Source organism: Electrophorus electricus, chromosome 4, assembly GCF_013358815.1.
Source record: "Electrophorus electricus isolate fEleEle1 chromosome 4, fEleEle1.pri, whole genome shotgun sequence".
In the NCBI taxonomy this organism is placed as follows: Eukaryota; Metazoa; Chordata; class Actinopteri; order Gymnotiformes; family Gymnotidae; genus Electrophorus; species Electrophorus electricus.
Genome location: NC_049538.1, coordinates 743,075 through 760,527, shown reverse-complemented (window position 1 = coordinate 760,527; position 17,453 = coordinate 743,075). Strand labels below are relative to the sequence as shown.

Below are 17,453 nucleotides of genomic sequence, written 5' to 3'. Positions count from 1 at the left end.
CGACATGGTTGTTTAACAAATGAGAAGCTACTCACTGTTAGGGTTAAATCAGTTAGGGTTAAATAACTTCCCAGGTATTGGACCCTGACCTCACCACCTCTTTTCACTGAGAGCATCCACTAAAGCCGGCTCCTCATTGGCCAGGCCAGCCACAGGCTGGCGGGGTCTTTGGGGGGGGTTCTGTCATGGTAGGCCAGTCATCCAGCAGGAGGGACACACCCACTCCTGCTGAGAACCGCACTGCATACCTGCCATGGTCTCAGTCACTGCATATTAAAACAGAAGTAGATCTAACACATACAGAATGTAGCATATAAATGATAGCTTTATATATAAAATAATATTTTCAGTGGAGCTCAATACATCCAGAATCTGTCAGGGCAAGAACTGAATTATGTCAAGTGTCATGGTTGGGCCCTCCTATCGTCCATGTTTCATGGTTTCCTTGTCTCATGTTGTTGTTTCACTTTCTCCATTCCTGTTCAAGTCCTTGTTTTGGTTTTCACTTTTCATGATTTGCACCTGTTGCAACTAATTAGTGCTCATTAGTTAATGTATTTAAACCCAGTCTTGTTCCCTGTGTCTGGGCTGTTCATTATTTGTAAGTCTGTATGTTTATGAAAGCCTGTATGTTTCTGTAAATGTATATCAAAACCTGTTTGTGAGTCTAGTCATTTTTCCTTACCTCCGTGTTTTACTTCCTAGCCTTATTTGATATTGCGTACTTTTGCTTCTATTTGTTATAATGTATTCTTGCACTCTCTATGTTGGCTCTGTGACCCTGGACTATTATGACTATGACTCTGGATTTGCCCCTAATAAATATCACTCTTCGCTCACCGTTGCAGAATGAACAGCCAAACAATAATGCAGCGAGAGAGTAAGAGACTGGTAAGTGGTTGTTCCACTGGGATGAAACTCCAGTTGTTTCTACACAGTCCAACTTAGTTATGTGTCAGTGCCACCAAACCAGAGACAGCAAATCCCCTGGCACTGGTGCACGGGCATCTCTTTGTTCCCAGAAAAAAACAGGATCCTGTGTATTTTCATGACAATGAGATCTCAGGTAAGTGCCAAGAGTCTACCCATCTTGACCAACACTGCAGGGGGGAGCGGCCTGCAGTGCAAGACATGAGTAGCCAGAGTGAAGGCTCATATAACCCATTTTATGGCACTCTGTGTGCTCAAGTGCAATTGTGAGCTACCCATAGCCCGTGTGCACTCGGAGTTCATAGCTCACCCCAACGGTCCCCTTAGGTAGAGTGGAAAATTAAGTTTGTATATCCCTCAGGAAAGTACCATCACCAGTCAATAACAACCCGGAGTAGAGAAAATCGGAATAGGGAGCATCCAACACTTCCAGGTATGTTTCCACTACGTGAATGTAAATGGAGAAAATGAGAACATTTTCCCTTGGTGAAGTCCCATGAACTGCTACTTCCATCTCCTTCTTCGTCCGAGGGATACCCTATTCCATTTGCGATCATCCTTCCCATTGGGCGATAAGTCCCAACCACAGTCATCTGCTCCACTCGGGATGAGCCCTAAACTCATGTACCATGCCCCCCCCTTTTACGGGGTATGCACTCAACTGAAAACACGAGCAAAAATCAAAAAAGGGAAAAGGTAGGTACACGTACGTTTTAACCTATGTGATCATTATACCCTCTAGTCACTTCATTTGGTGTGAAGGATTGCAAACTCTTTAGTTGACATAGAAGCCATGGGTTGTTGTTTTTTATTTTCCATATTTTTTTTTATGTGTATCAGAAATTTCCTGGATTTTTTTGTTTTTCTCCTGTCTTGCCCTTTGGAAATGTTTTCCCTGTTTCATTCCTGGTTATCAACTCTTATTTTTGCCTGTGGATGTTGCCTTTTGCCTAACCCTTTTGATCTCCCTTTTTATTATTAAGCATCCAAACATGGATCCGTCTCATCTCTCTGAATCTCAAATATTGCAGAACACTTCACCAATGTTAAATCCAACAGGATTGTCAGAGCTTCATGCTGTCCTGGCATCTAAGGAAAACTATTATGCAGCCATGAATATCTTCAGCACCTAAGTAGGGCTGTAAAGATCTCACATGCACCCTTCAAGATATGTCTGATTCTTCCAACCCCAGTCAGCCTAACCAGGGCTTGCCCACTCAAATTCCTGTAGGACCAGACCTAAAAAACATTTACGGACAGAGCCTTACCTAGACTCTTAAGGCAGAAATAGCAGAAAAGGATGACTCGCTTACCCTTATTGAACTTATCCAGAGGGCCTTCTGCAATCCTGTGATGCTGCTTCCTGTTTGTGAAAGTATTTTGCACCAACACCACTGTTTAGGAATACTAGCCCTTACTGCTCTCAAACTCTCAAACTCTAAAACATAAGTAATGTCAACATTTTTCTCTTTCTATAATGGCTGCTTCCGTTCTCCTTCAGTGTGCAGAGTGCAACATGTTTAGCTGTTCGTCTGTCATTATCGAGTTTTATCTCTGAGAGGTGCAGATTAATTTAGTCTGATGGAGAAGATTCTAGCATTAGAGGTACACATCCAAACCTTAGAAAGTGTTAAACCTATTGGGGTAGCTAGAAGTACAAGCTCTGGATGCCTTAGGTGAAGTTAACAAGCCTGCTCTTACAACTCTTACAGTGGGGCGAATGGATGATATTACAGTGAAATAGTCGAACTTCAACTCACCCACTAGAGAAGCATGCATCTCCAGTTCAAATGTCCAACAGGTTTTCCCCACTCAGTGAGGCACCGCTGAGAAGCCTGTTGAAAGAACTCTGGTTATAGGGAAGTGCACAGGCGGTAGAAGCTTGGCAGTTTTCCAGTACCTTGCAAAAGGTAAGGATGCTATTTGTGTACAATCCCATGAGGGCCAAAGCAGTAGAAGCTTGGCATCCTTCTGAAACATTCCATTAGAATATTAGGAAAGCTACCCCCCCCCCCCCACACACACACACACACGAAACCTTGCAGTGTTAACAAGCTTGGTGCACGGACTCCAGTCCTGTGAGGCAGCAATCCATTCATGGCTGGCCATGGGCTCCTGGCCTCTGTTGTCTGGCTCTGGTTTCTACCAGGGTAGGCACCCACCTTAGGGCTAAGCACTAAGAGAGATGAGACCTCTCTTTGGGCTCTGCTCGGATGACATGGAAAACCTTGGTGGTGTTAAAAAAAGGTCATTAGGGCAGGGGGTAAGTATCCAGCCTCCCTAGGTCCACTAGGACAGCACGCAGGGAAGGTGGTTCAGGGCCAGCGGACCTTAAATGGGTGCCCAGTCTTCTATAGCATGGCATTGTGTTATGCACCTCCAACAATTCTTGTTTAATTTCTGATTCAGATTCAACAATGGCAGTTGAAGAGTGCCCCATTTATCAAAAATGCATCTCATTGGCAAGGCGTGACCAGTAAAGAAGAAAGGGCCCTTCTTTTAAAGCTGGTGTCAGGGAGGGTGGACATCAGGGTAGGCAATCTGCCCCATGCCAGGCTGCAATCAGAAGATGACCCAGATGGACCAACACCTTGGATCGCGCACTGAGCCTAAGGCAAAGCAAAAGGTGTTGATGAACAAGCTAAAAAGAAAATGCTCACGAAGTTGGCTGAGCTTCGGGCATCAAATCCAGTAGGTGCAATGGTGTCCACTTTGGACATTATAGAGGAAGAGTGGCAAGAAGCGCTGAAAGATGTGGAGCTAGGTGCTCCTGCCAAAGATGCCCCATGCCCTGTGGAAGAGGAGGCATGTGAAAAGACTGCATGCCAACAAAGCAGCATATTTTCAAAAATTACAGAACAAAATGCAGGGACATGTCCATCGAGTTTGACAGCCTTGCAGCACAGGTCCACCTCCTCAGGCAACAAAACAGGCTTCCTCAGAGGCAGCTTCAAAAAAGATCCAGTTGTCATGATCAGTCCCTCCCAGATTCCGTGTTCCATGTTTTCCCTGTCTTGTGTTTTTTAGTTCTGTTCCACAGTTTCATTTTTTCCACCCCTCATTTGATTCTCAACACCTGTCCCTCATTTAGTTGGTTGTATTTAAACCCTGCCTTGTTCCCTTCATTTTAGCTGTTCATTGTGGTTATTTATTGACTTGTTTATATGCATGCAGAAGTAGTGCAAGCATTGTGCCGGGGGTATGGCATTAAAAGGAGCCATACCATGCTTTATCATTCACAAGGAAATGGTCAGTGTGAGCATTTTAATAGAACACTTCATAATCGTCTTTGTGGAGAAAAAGTAGTGATGGACAGAATTTTTGTCAGAGGTAATGTTTGCTTATAACACCACTGAAAATCAGTGGATTTTCACTGTATGTTTTGATGTTTGGTAGAAATCCCAGTCTGCCAGTTGATTGTATATTGAGACTGGGGCAGGAGATAAGAACGGCATCAGCTACAGACTGGGTGTCTGAGCATCAGGAGGTTTTGCAACAAGCATATGACCTAACAAGAACTCAGTTGGTAAAGGTGTGGGATAAGTGGAAAGAAGACAGTGGCCACCCCTCTTATGCAAACACACTGGAACCAGGTAAGTTGGTCTATATAAGGAATCGGCGAATGCGAGGCCGACATGAGATCCACGATGTGTGAGAGAGACAACCATATAAGGTTGTGAAACAGCTAGAAGGAGAGAAGCCAGTGTATAAGGTGATACCAATGGATGATTCAATTCCTCAGGATGAAGATTAGTTAAAGGGGGGGAGAATGTGATATAGTGAAAACGGAATAGGATTACGTGAGCAGCTGATGGAAAGGTGCATGCACAGAACCCATGTAATTAAGGAGGGGGGAACCCCGTTTGTTATGAGCACATGTATTTAAGAGGGACGAATTGAGCTGTATAAAGACGGCATAGGCTTAAAGTGTGGGTGGATAGCATTTGGAAAGCATTTTAGTCAGCGTGAACAGACATGGGAAAATAGCAGTGTTGCAGTGGTAAGTGATTCAGGAGTTTACTTTTTAACATGACCCGATCCCGGGGCTGGTATAGAGTCGTGATTGTTTAAGGTGCTGATGTAATTGTTTTATATGCAACTTAGGAGTAGGTTGCATTCTGAATGAAAGGAAACTGGTGGGAAAAGTAGCAACAATTTAAGTGGGTAAACACAAATTTGGTAAGATGGCGCCGGTGAGGTCGGCTGCCGTCACGGCTGCCGTCACGACTGCTCCGTCCACACCTTGCACTTTTTTCACTCTTTTCGCTATCTTTTTCGCTCTTTTCGCTCTTCCCGCTACCCCTGATTTCTCCGCAGCCCTTCTCTACACACCACGGCCCGTATCTCGTACAGCAGAGACACCCTTATTTCTCTTAATCTACATAGCGCTCACCTCAAGCCGTCTGTAACCCCGGGCCCAAGATGGCCGGCGGAGATCCTGAGGGAAAACAAAAGACGCGGCGTGAGGAAAAGGCCTCGAGGGAAGTGAGCCGGCGTCAGGAACAGGCTGAGGGCTCGGGCACACCGAGCTCCCTTACCTAGCATCCTGCTAGCCAACGTCCAGTCTCTGGTTAACAACCTCGATAACCTCCGGGCCAGGATAAAGTTCCAGAGGGACATTCGGGACTGCAATCTCCTCTGCTTCACCGAGTCGTGGCTGAACCCAGCGGTACCAAACCACGCTATCCAGCCAGCCGAGTTCTTCTCGGTTCACCGCATGGACAGGACGGCAGATTCGGGGAAGTTGAGAGGCGGCGGAGTGTGTGTGATGGTAAACAACAGCTGGTGTAACAATGCCAATGTTGTTACTCTCACCCGCTCCTGCTCACCCAACCTGGAGCTGCTCGCCCTCAAGCTTCGTCCTGTCTACCTTCCCTGGGAGTTCACTTCGGTCATCAACACCGTGTACATCCCACCTCAGTCTAACATGGACACTGCACTGTGTGAACTTCATGAGGCTCTCACACAGTTTCAGACACAGCACCGGGACACTGCACTTATTGTGGTTGGGGATTTCAACAGCGCTAACCTCAAGCGTGCAGTGCCCAACCTTTACCAGCACGTAACCTTCCCCACCAGGGGAAATGGGACACTAGACCACTGCTACACCCCATACAAGGACAGTTACAAGGCACTAGCTCATCCACCGTTTGGTAAGTTGGACCACGCCGCCATCTTCCTCCTACCAAAATATAAACAAAGGCTGAAACGGGAAGCTCCAGTTCAGAGGTAGGTCGCGCGCTGGACAGACCAATCGGTGGCTGCTCTGCAGGATGCTCTGGATGACGCAGACTGGGACATGTTCCGGCGCAGCACTGATGATGTCAGCGAGTTTACGGAGGCAGTAGTAGGGTTTATTGGGAAACTGGTGGACGACACGATCCCAAGAATCACCATCAAGAAGTTTTCCAACCAGAAGCCCTGGGTGGACAGAACCATCTGCGAGGCTCTGAACTCTTGCACCGCTGCCTACAATGCAGGGATCATCAGCGGGAACATGGACGAGTACAAGTCTGCAGCATACGATGTGCGCAGGGCGGTGAGGGAGGCGAAGCGGCACTACGGGAAGAAACTAGAGACACAGTTCCAGCAGAGTGGCTCTAGATCCCCGTGGCAGGGACTATGGACGATCACGGACTACAGGAGCCCACCCTCCGGACTGATGAGTGCGGATGAGTCTCTGGTGAACGAGCTGAATACATTCTTCGCTCACTTCGAGGCTACATCTAGCAGCGCTAATGCTAACAGCGCCAATGCTAACGGCGCGAGTGCTAACAGCGCTAGTCCAAATGGCACTATCGGCGCAGCCAATGGCACATGCGCGGGGCCCACCATAGAACAGCGCCCTCTTATCATCATGGAGAGTGACGTGAGGAGAGTGTTTAAAAGGGTGAATACCAGGAAGGCAATGGGACCAGACGGTATCTGTGGGAGGGTCCTCAAAGCCTGCGCAGATCAGCTAGCCCCGGTATTCACCGACATCTTCAATCTCTCCCTGACACTCAGTATCATCCCGTCCAGCTTCAAGCGGTCCACCATCGTCCCTGTCCCGTAGAAACCTCGACCCTCCGACCTCAATGACTACCGTCCTGTCGCCCTCACATCAGTTGTGATGAAGTGCTTTGAAAAGCTAGTCAGAGACTTCATCACATCTTCACTGCCAGCCTCCATGGACCCACTGCAGTTTGCATACCACCACAACCGCTCCACTGACGATGCAATTGCACATCTGCTCCACACTACACTGACTCACCTGGACGAAGGGAGGGGAAATTGTTAAAATGCTATTTGTCGACTACAGTTCAGCATTTAACACTATCATCCCCTCCCTACTCACTACTAAGTTGGGGGATCTAGGACTGCATACATCCCTGTGCGATTGGATCTCCAACTTCCTAACAGACAGACCACAATCAGTACGGGTGGGCAATTGCGCCTCATCCACCCTCACCCTCAGCACTGGAGTTCCTCAGGGTTGTATCCTAAGCCCCCTGCTCTACTCACTGTACACCTACGACTGCACAGCCACTTCCAGCTCCACCATCATTGTTAAGTTTGCTGACGACACCTTTGTCATGGGTCTGATCTCGGACAACGACGAGAGGGCCTACCTGGAGGAGATTAAACAACTGGAAAACTGGTGCCAGGAAAATAATCTCCTCCTAAACGTCAGTAAGACAAAGGAGCTGATTGTGGATTGCAGCAAGAAGCAGGAGCGGCACTACCAACCTGTGAGGATCAGTGGAACCATGATGGAGAGAGTAGATAGTTTCAGGTACCTTGGTGTTCACATCTCGCAGGACCTGTCTTGGTCCCGCCATACCAACTCCCTGGCAAAGAAGGCTCGTCAGCGTCTTTACCACCTCAGATGCCTAAGAGACTTCAGACTGCCCTCCAAAGTACTGCGGAACTTCTACACCTGCACTATCGAGAGCATCCTCACGGGGAACATCACAGTCTGGTTTGGGAATAGCACCAAGCAGGACAGATAAGCACTCCAAAGGGTAGTGCGTTCAGCAGAGCGCATCACTCACACGGAACTTCCTGACCTGTAGACCATCTACTACAAGCGGTGCCAGACCAAGGCCAGGAGAATTGTGAAGGACCCCACCCATCCCAACAATAGACTCTTCTCTCTGTTGTCAGGGAGGCGCTTTCGCTCCCTGAAGACCAAGACAGAGAGGCTGAAGAGGAGCTTCTTCCGACAGGCCATTCGGGCCCTGAATCAGGGAAACTGATAAACTGTGGGGACCACCACCACCATGTAACATAACTGTATATCTGTATATATATATAGTTATATTCAATTACCTTGTTACACAACAACTGTAGATATGTTATTATACGAAATGGATCTGTACATTCTGTAGATTGTGTACATATATACACAACCATATACATTGTACATTGTGTATATAATCATAATATACATATATTGTACATACATTGTTAATATATTTTGTACATACATAGAATATATATATTTATCTTGCATATATATATTTCACATATAGAGAATATCTATATTTCTCTATGCACCCCTGTTTTCTTTTCCTCAGTTTGGACAGAGCACTCTCCACCATTTCACTGCGAGTTATACTGTGTATGACTATGTATGTGACGAATAAACCAAACTTGAAATATGGAATATGATGATGTAAGGTGATATGATGTTTAAATATGATGTTTTAATCTTTGTTGAAATTGTGCTTAATTTATGATATAGGTTAATCTCTTTTGTATCTTGTGTGCAGGGGGAGTCACGTTTTCATTTCTGCTATGAGTGCTTTCTATAATGCTATGAGCTTTTTTGTGATGTAGAATTTTCAGGTAGAGTTTTATTAGGTGTGATGTGGTAATATTTTATTTATTATGAATTGTACTGATGAAGTGATTTATGCACATGTGTGATAGTGACCACGTTAAATGTCAGTGAAGCCCTTGTGCCTAAATTCAGAACCAGATTTTCCAGTGTGTTTAGTTTTATGGTTTTTAAATTGTATTAATAAACTTGTCTGCCCTGGTACTGGCGGTTTTGCTTGGTACCTGTTACACATGGGATAACATGAACAGACTGGAAGAATCAGGTTAAACAAAGACCAGGAAACTGGAAGAATAACAAACAAGCAATGAGCAAGAAACAAACACACTGGAGGATGACGGGAATGACCACTTACAAAGAGAGGCTTAAGTAAGGATCTGAAGAGAGGGAAATCAACAGGTGAAACTAATAAGGGGTGGAGACTAGAAACAAGGGAAGGCTAAACAGGCAACAAGCAAATCAATGACACAAAACAGGTTACCAAGAGGATGTCGATGAAGTTAGAGAAACTAAGTGTTAGATGTTAGGTGACCGATAACAAAGAGCAGATTTGTAAGTGTGACTGCAAAAGCAATCAAGACTGATATACCAAAAGGTGCGTAGAAACCTTTTTGCATATGTAAATGAGGTCACCTCTAAGATGCATGTTTTAGTGCCTCACATTTCATGAATATGCATTTTAAGGAGTGGCAGTGTTGAAGCACAAAATTATGAATTTAATTGAATTATTTTATGCCAGGGAAAAGTAAGTGCAATTACGTTTTTTTTTCACATATCACAAACCTTTTTTAATTAATGAAATTGAAGATGCCACATAACCACAAACAAAGAAGCCATGCCGTTGTTGACCTTACAACATTTCTGTCCTCTATTTGTTGGGATCTGATCTATTTCAGCTTACAACAGCAGAAACTTCAGGCATGTTCAAGTTCCCTCTGTCATTTGTTCTTGATACATTCTTGAGGGCAACATTATATAGATTTTCCACTAGTACACTAGAGACTATTGCATCATATTGCCTGGCATAGGTAGTATTATTGTGCATGAAATTTGTCAAAACATTGTGTTTAGTTTATAGAAAATAAGTCATATTGTGGTAAACTTACCGTATCACGGTTTTAACACAACTACTGTCTGTTTGTTTAATATTATTTTCTACATTTTAGAAAACCAGTGTGCAACAGTTCTAACAGGAACAAGGCAAGAGGCAGAATGCAAATGCAGGAGGTGGTTTATTGAGCTAGCAAAACAGAAAACACAGCAGTCTAATAAACAGAGGCGAGGGGAAATCACTGAGGCAAAATAACACACAAACTAAACAAATGGAAAAGCAAGGGCAATGACAGTAATATCTAACATAATCTAAACATGACGGAACAAACCTAACTTACCAAAATAACCGACAACCTGGGAAACAAAATACAGGGCTTAAATAATCAAGACAATCAAAGACTAACCAGATACAGGTGAACATAGGAACAGAGAAAACTCAAACACGGACTGGAATAGAGGAACAGATGAGGGGTGGACAAAAAGAAACCAAGAAACAGAATGAAGAAGTAAAGGAAAACAGACATGACAGGGAAACTATGAAAACATTGATGCCAGGAGGGTGGCCAATCATGACAGAACCCCCCACTAAAGCGTGGAACACAGGGGCACGCAAACAAAACACAGGATTAGGACAAGACATCGACATGGGAGTAGGAACAGGAGTACCACAAAGACAGGACCAAAAGGGGGAGCTAGGGATGACGAGGAAGGACAGGAAACAAAACCAGGGGACATTGAGGAAGCTAGTCTGGACACAGGAACACGAGGGACACAAGCGAGCACAGAATCAGAACCTGGTTGAACAGAAACAGATGAGGGGACACATTGAGCAAACGAAGAAGCACGGAGAGGAGCAGAGACAGGACTACCAAACAGGCCTAGGAGACAGAACAGGACTGCGGTCAGGGAACATGGCAAGACCAGGGGTATGTATGGGTCTCAGGGATAAACCATGGACAGGCAGCGGAGTAGGGACAGATTGAGGGACAGAAGCCAGATGGGGAAAAGGAGTGGGACAGGAGACCTGGCCGGGATTGGAGATGGGTGCGGAAACTTGGCTGGGGCTGGAGATGGGCACAGAGACAAGTGGAGAGAGGACAGGAGAAAAATTGGTGTCAGGCACAGGTACAGGCACAGAGACAGGGACAGAGGCAAAAACACAGGCCATGATGTTAACTATGATAGAGACAAGCACAGGAACAAAATACACAACAGGCATGGGTACATGTACTGGAATGGGCAAGGGAACTGGAATGGGCAAGGTAACAGGATTTACAGTCTTCACACAAATGGCTATAGATACTTGAATTGGAACAAAGACAAAACCAGGAGCAGGAACAGGCAACACAGGAACTGAAGACACAGAAGCAGACAATGGGGTAGTAATGGGGTCTGGCACAGCAACTTGTGGGGCAGAGGAGGTACAGGATTTGCATGAAGTGTAGACACAGGAGGTGCATGGCTCTGAGGAGTCAGAGAGGCCATAAGAGTCACTGGCTGACTGCAAAGTGTGGCCAAGGGAGTGCTAAGTGTCTCAGAGAGCACACCTGTAGCAGCCTTATTGGGCACAGAAGAGTCACGAGGAACAACCACGGGGACAGACCTGGCACAAGGTGTCAGGGACAGGAGCTGGATCAGGACGGGTGGCATCTTCCATACCGGAGGCAAGGACTGGATCAGGACGGGCAGCGTCCTCCATGCTGGAAACAGGGACTGGCTGGGTGATTTCCTTCACATCAAAGACAGGAGCTGACAGGGTGTCTGAGAGGGTGATTTTAATATACATATGGACAATATCAGTAATGCTTTTACATGAGAGTTTGTCATGTTCTGACAATTTTGGTTTACAACTATTTTAATTTCCCTACTCATTTCAAGAGCCATATCCTTGAGCTTATCTGTTACTCTGCTGTTCCTCTTAACATTATCCAAAACAAACTGGCTTCGTTCTATATCATTCCATAAAGGATGTGTTTATCTGTTCTTTCCAGTGGAATTGATAATATTCCCAGCAAATACAACATATCTATGCCAGATTAACTGTTTTTTCATTACACTGATGGACTACATAGCCTTTTAGATGCTTTTTAGTCTTTTTACCAATTCTCCCTGGTTAACCACTGAGTAATGTGTCACGTCCATAAAATACTCCTCTCCTGGAACAACTGAACAAACCCCTTCAATCCCCAAACCATACCCAAAACATGCATGATTTTCTGAGTTCTAATGTCTTGTACCTGTTGTTTCCTATTAGTTTCCATATTTAATCCATCTGCTGCCTACTTCATGAATGTGAAGTTTTGTTTTTGCTAAGGCTAAAGATACTGAGTGCTTTTCCACTTATTTGGCTCTCTTGTTTTTTTGATTCCCCCTTGGCCATTGTGTCCACCCTTTGCCTGCTATTTTTTGTTTGATTTTTAGGAACTGGGCCTCCATTCATTACTCCTGTCTGGATCTGCACCTTTGTACTGCTGCTTGTTATTAAATTTCCTTACATCTTGGATCCATATCTTGTTTCATGACATTATGCCAGCTTCAAGCTATAGTCCATTGTCTGGAATGCATTTATGCAAAAATTGGCCTTGTTGTTGTACAATGATCATATATTTCCTTATAAGAATACTCTTTCAACAGCAAAAACTACCTTTTTATGCAAACATAATTAGGTCAGATGAAGGGTACGGAACAGCCTGTTTTCCACTGTAAATAATGTCTTGCCACTTAGTGCTTTTGTACATTACCTGTACTCAACTGCTCAATGTAATACTTTTATGACATTTCAATGCAAAATCAGAAAAGAATTCACCAACAATTGACCTCATAAAATTATAGTTTATGAAAAAAAAGATGCAAGGCCTTTTTTTTCCAGTTGTATTTCATTATTTATCAATATTTATCTTTCAAATACCTTGGAGTCTATATTATGTTTATAAGAAGAACCCAGCAACAAACAGGTCACTTAGCCCAAATATTTTTATTTTGGTAAATTCATCAAAAATATTCCTTATCATATATATGCCTTCATATTTTAAAGCCAGCCTGGTAATGTCCTTTGCATTTTCCAAATGTCCAAACCTCTCTCAAGAACACTGCATGTCCTTCAGGTGTGCCACATTGTATCTCTCTTCAGCTGGGGATTCACAACAGGACTGAATAATTATCATGGTTGGTCGGTCCTCCACCGGGAGGGACACGCCCATGCCAGACAGGGACTGTACCACTTACCTGCCCCTCTCTGAGTCACCTGACTTCTAATTGGAGACATCTGCTCCTCATTCCTTGTCTCCCTATTTTTATACCTATAGCTTCCGAGAGACAATGCTGCGCATTAGCAGATGACAATGCTATGGGTTCCCCTCAGTGCATTGCTACTTGGATCTTGTAGAGTGATCATGACTTCTTTTGTGTTGGTTTATGTGTAATGGAAAATAAAGAGCACATTAGCTTGACATCACCTCTTGCTTCCTCTGTGCTGCCTCTGTCACAATAAGTAGCATCAGCATGGATAATTACTGTTACCCAGTACATATGCACTGACAAATGTGTGTCAGATGGCAAGGAACAGCACTTCAGAAGTGATCCCGATGAACAAGTCATTAGTTCTCCCAGTCCACTTGGCTACATTGTCCATAAAGAGACCTTGGTGCTTGCATATGACTTCCACATTCAATGTAGAGATGCATTTATGGTAGAAGTAGTTAGAGCTCAAGAGACTGGGAATGTGTTCTGGATCAGCGTGCCGTCCGCTACACCAACAATTCCAGGAATGTTTCAAATTGCATGAAAACCTATATTGATTTCATGCAATGCATCTCCAGTACATGAAAATGTTATATATACTGGTGCATGGCACAGCAGTGCTTTAGTGACATCATGTACACAATTGGATACAGCAGCTTTGCTTAGACCATGGGCATGAGTCTGAAGAAAACCACCAGTTAGTCTACTCTGGCTTTACTCTAGGTTACTTATTTTTGTTTGATTAATCAGTCAATTTGATTGGTTAAGTCATAAGTACTACTACACTGGAAAAAAGCATTTAATATATAACAATCATGTTATATTGTTTTTTTTCCCAGTTATAAAATGATTTAAAACCTTAATAAAATGGAACAACATGTGCTCTGAACTGAACTAGAAACCACAATAGGAGTCTGTGTCTCTAACTATGATACATACAGCTGAAGTTAATTTAATACTATGAACATACTAACTACATAATTCAAGCTAGTTGGTTTTACATTTATTGGCATTGAATGTAAAATAAATATTAATTTTCATGATTTCATTTATAAATACAAATATGCTGTTGCTGTGTTGCTGAACCAGTGTTTGTGAGTTTTTAGGAAAATTACTGGCCTCTATCCTTTTTGAAGTAGAACTGCATGTGAACTTCAATTTAAGCAGTATTTAGTGAGATATGAATGGTCAGAATACTCTTAAATTTATGAACGAGTTTAAGTACTATTTTAGTTCCGAAGGGTACTAAAATGATGTACAGTAAAAATCACAAAAACTGCAAGATTGAAAGTACAACACACTAAAGTACTACCATAGGAATAATGACATCTCACATATTTTATTACCTTGTTATGATGTCAGCCCACATTTAGCACTCTGGCCTTGCCCTTTTGTAGCAAAACACAACCAAAAAATAAGACAAAGCAAAAAAAAAAGAACAACAACAAAAAAAACCCCTGCAATATATTTAAAAATAGTTTAGGGTGAAAATATTAACTGTTATTAAGTCAAAACATTAACATCACGAAAAATGCCTTGAATACTGTGTTGCAAAATATGCTCAAAGTATTAGTAAACAACTTTAACAAAACCCTTGGTATCTTTACACTTAAATGTAACAATGTTTTAAATGCCAAGTTTAAATATTTTAAAAAATATTTGTATTGCCAAAAACATAAAGTTGTATTCCTCTACAAATGTTTGTCTTACATAATAATATGTCTTGCATCTTTGAAAATAATAAATAAATGAAACCTCATTGCATTTTTATATTAATATGACCATTCACTTTGCTCAAGATTGTTTTAATGCATATTTTCAACCATTATTGTGAACGAAAAGAATCAATGTTTCTGCCAAACATGCAACACATTGACTGACAGGAAAGTGGTGTCATCTTTTATTACAGTGCTACTGGCAAGAAATGTAACTGCACTATCTGGCATGCATAAATCAGATTTGGACAACATGGAATAATAAGTAATTGCTCTTTTTCAGTATCCAATCAATTAACATGGTTTTCAGTAGGCCTAATGAGGGATAATGTTAACTAGGTAATGTTAGCTAGCTAGCTTTGCTACTAACAATATTTTTAGCAAAGGCTGTCTTTTTTAAGAAAGTGATAGAAAGTGTTAGTCTTTAAGTCATTAAGCAAACATCATTTAATGAAAGTGGTTATTTTTCATTTTTACTTTTTAAAAAATAAATCCAGCTCAATTGAGATGAAGAATCAGTTTCCTTTGTAGTTCCCAAATGAACCAGTTTATGTTCCATTGAGTAGGCCCCCCACATGAAGGCAGTCATATTTAAAATGAAAGATGCAAAGATTGGGGATATTGCAGGGTCACTCTTTGCAAGACTCCAGTTAGCTTCCTTTTCAGATTATTTCCCTTTGTGCTCCTGCTGGAAATTTACAAGAAGAGCAACAAATGGAGCAGAAACAGAAGCAGCTTTTGGCCACATCTGCCCTTTTATGTGCAGTGGATTGTGGAAATCAACCAAAAGGAAACAACAAGAACCATGAGGCCTCCCTGGAGCCTCCTCCATGTCTCATGTCTCAAGTACGCACCAGAGATGTTCCTGTATCTGCTTTTCTGCTTCCCCATTTGTGCTGGAGAGAACTCAATTGATGGTTGTTGACAATGTAAAATCACTATTTACATGAGCCAACACTAAAAACATAATACAATTAAACACAGACAAGACAGCTATCCTGACCACCATGTACCAAACAACTGGTATGATATAAGCATGCCACAATTCTAGCATAACTTTAATTGGAAATTGGTCTGTGACATGAAATTGCTTGAAAAGTCATTTGGTGTAAGTCCAGCATTATGTGAGCCCACAAACCATCAGCATTTGTCTGAGAGAGAGAGAGAGAGAGAGAGAGAGAGAGAGAGAGAGAGATAGTATTTACTAACCATCAAAATGATTTATTGCTTGATTTGATTGATTGATTTGACAGCTGTCAATCATCCCACCACCACCCCAACCCACCCCCCACATATTTATTATTATTATTATTATTATTATTATTATTATTATTATTATTATTGTTATTATTATATGATTTATGATATGATGTGACAATATTATATGAAAATAAATTAAAACACAATGAGGGATCCTCAAAATAGATGTTTTGAATTTTAAAAAAAGGTGTTCTTCCCCCCTAAATCCAAACTCCTCCCAGGGTCAGAAATACACTAGGCCAAAAACATCAAAATTTGCCGCCTTTTTTTCTATCCAACCACTGGTCTGACCAATAATGTGCAGCATGCAACTTCTCCTACAAAACCAGACCCTCGTACCCGCTCATTTAAGTTTAGTTGTACCGCTGGTATAGAATCATAATCGTAATGCGAGGTACGTTTTTGATGCGGAAAAAGGCAAAGTAACGCTTTTCATGATCTCGGGGCTGGGTGATACCCACTGGACACGAGATACAGAACAACTGGTGTTTGATCACTGTGACTGGAAAGACTTCAGGAGATGGCGCACGGAGTTTGACTACGTTAACGAGAAAGCTCTGGTATTCTGACGGTGTTAGCGAACATGAATGGAAAAACCAGAGACCTCCATACGGCATGTACAATGTCGTGGTGAAGATGATCTCCGAGGGTGAGGTAAACATTTGTTTCTCAGTGATTCACGGCCATAAACATCATGAACCTGGAGCAGATATCGGGAGAGATGCAGTAATGAACTTTGGATGTATTTCAGCCTGATCGATGTTATTTAAACAGTTTTGTTTAATGATTCTTTAAAAGTGAGGCTCTCTGATAAGTTTGAAGCGGACATTCGATACCCATACATAGAAGGTAGTGTCATGTGTGAAAGGGAAACTGAGCCCGGTGTTGCTGCTATAAGCAATAACCCCACCCCCACCCCGCACAGCCCACCCATCTAATATAAATGGACTCACCGAAACATTACAGCTTGAAAAGATGAGTCTAGAAACAGGTCTCATATTTCATACTCCAACAATGAATTCATATGACGAAGAATCTTACAGGTGTGAATGACAGTGAGAGTGGACCCTCTGAAACAAACTTTTGTGAAAACGTGAATAACAATGAAACCGATGGGTGCATCAACGCACCGGTGCTGGCGGTTGTTCGAGCTGTGATCAGGAATCTTATGTATAGAATTATTGATAAAGCTATGAGAGAAAACTGTTACGCTTGTGCCATTGACGATCCTAGTCAGTGTCAGCACTGTACGATCCGGATGAATCCTATTTCAGTCTCAACGCACCTAAGCTGATAAAAAAACTGTTCAAGCCGTGATTCATGCACACTCTAGCCAGAGCTTTGAAGCTGCATTCAGATACCTCCATCCTCTAGCAAGATTCAGGCTATTGCTGAGGTAGTGGTAACCGACCTGCAGGAGGAACAGAACATCA

At 42.8% G+C, this 17,453-nt stretch overlaps 1 protein-coding gene and 1 pseudogene across 1 annotated transcript in view; one reads left to right on the top strand and one right to left on the bottom strand.

The window, feature by feature from the left end:
- LOC113587477 (GTPase IMAP family member 8-like) overlaps positions 1 to 11,455 on the bottom strand; it is a 36,896-nt gene extending 25,441 nt beyond the window's left edge. The window contains exons 1-3 of the mRNA XM_035525047.1: positions 11,353 to 11,455; positions 10,830 to 10,981; positions 10,472 to 10,553 (exon numbers count right to left, since the gene is read on the bottom strand). Of these exons, the coding sequence (XP_035380940.1) occupies positions 10,472 to 10,553; positions 10,830 to 10,981; positions 11,353 to 11,455 (337 nt within the window). The remainder of the gene's footprint in view (positions 1 to 10,471; positions 10,554 to 10,829; positions 10,982 to 11,352) is intronic.
- Positions 11,456 to 16,635: 5,180 nt separating this feature from the next.
- LOC118241141 overlaps positions 16,636 to 17,453 on the top strand; it is an 86,006-nt pseudogene continuing 85,188 nt past the window's right edge.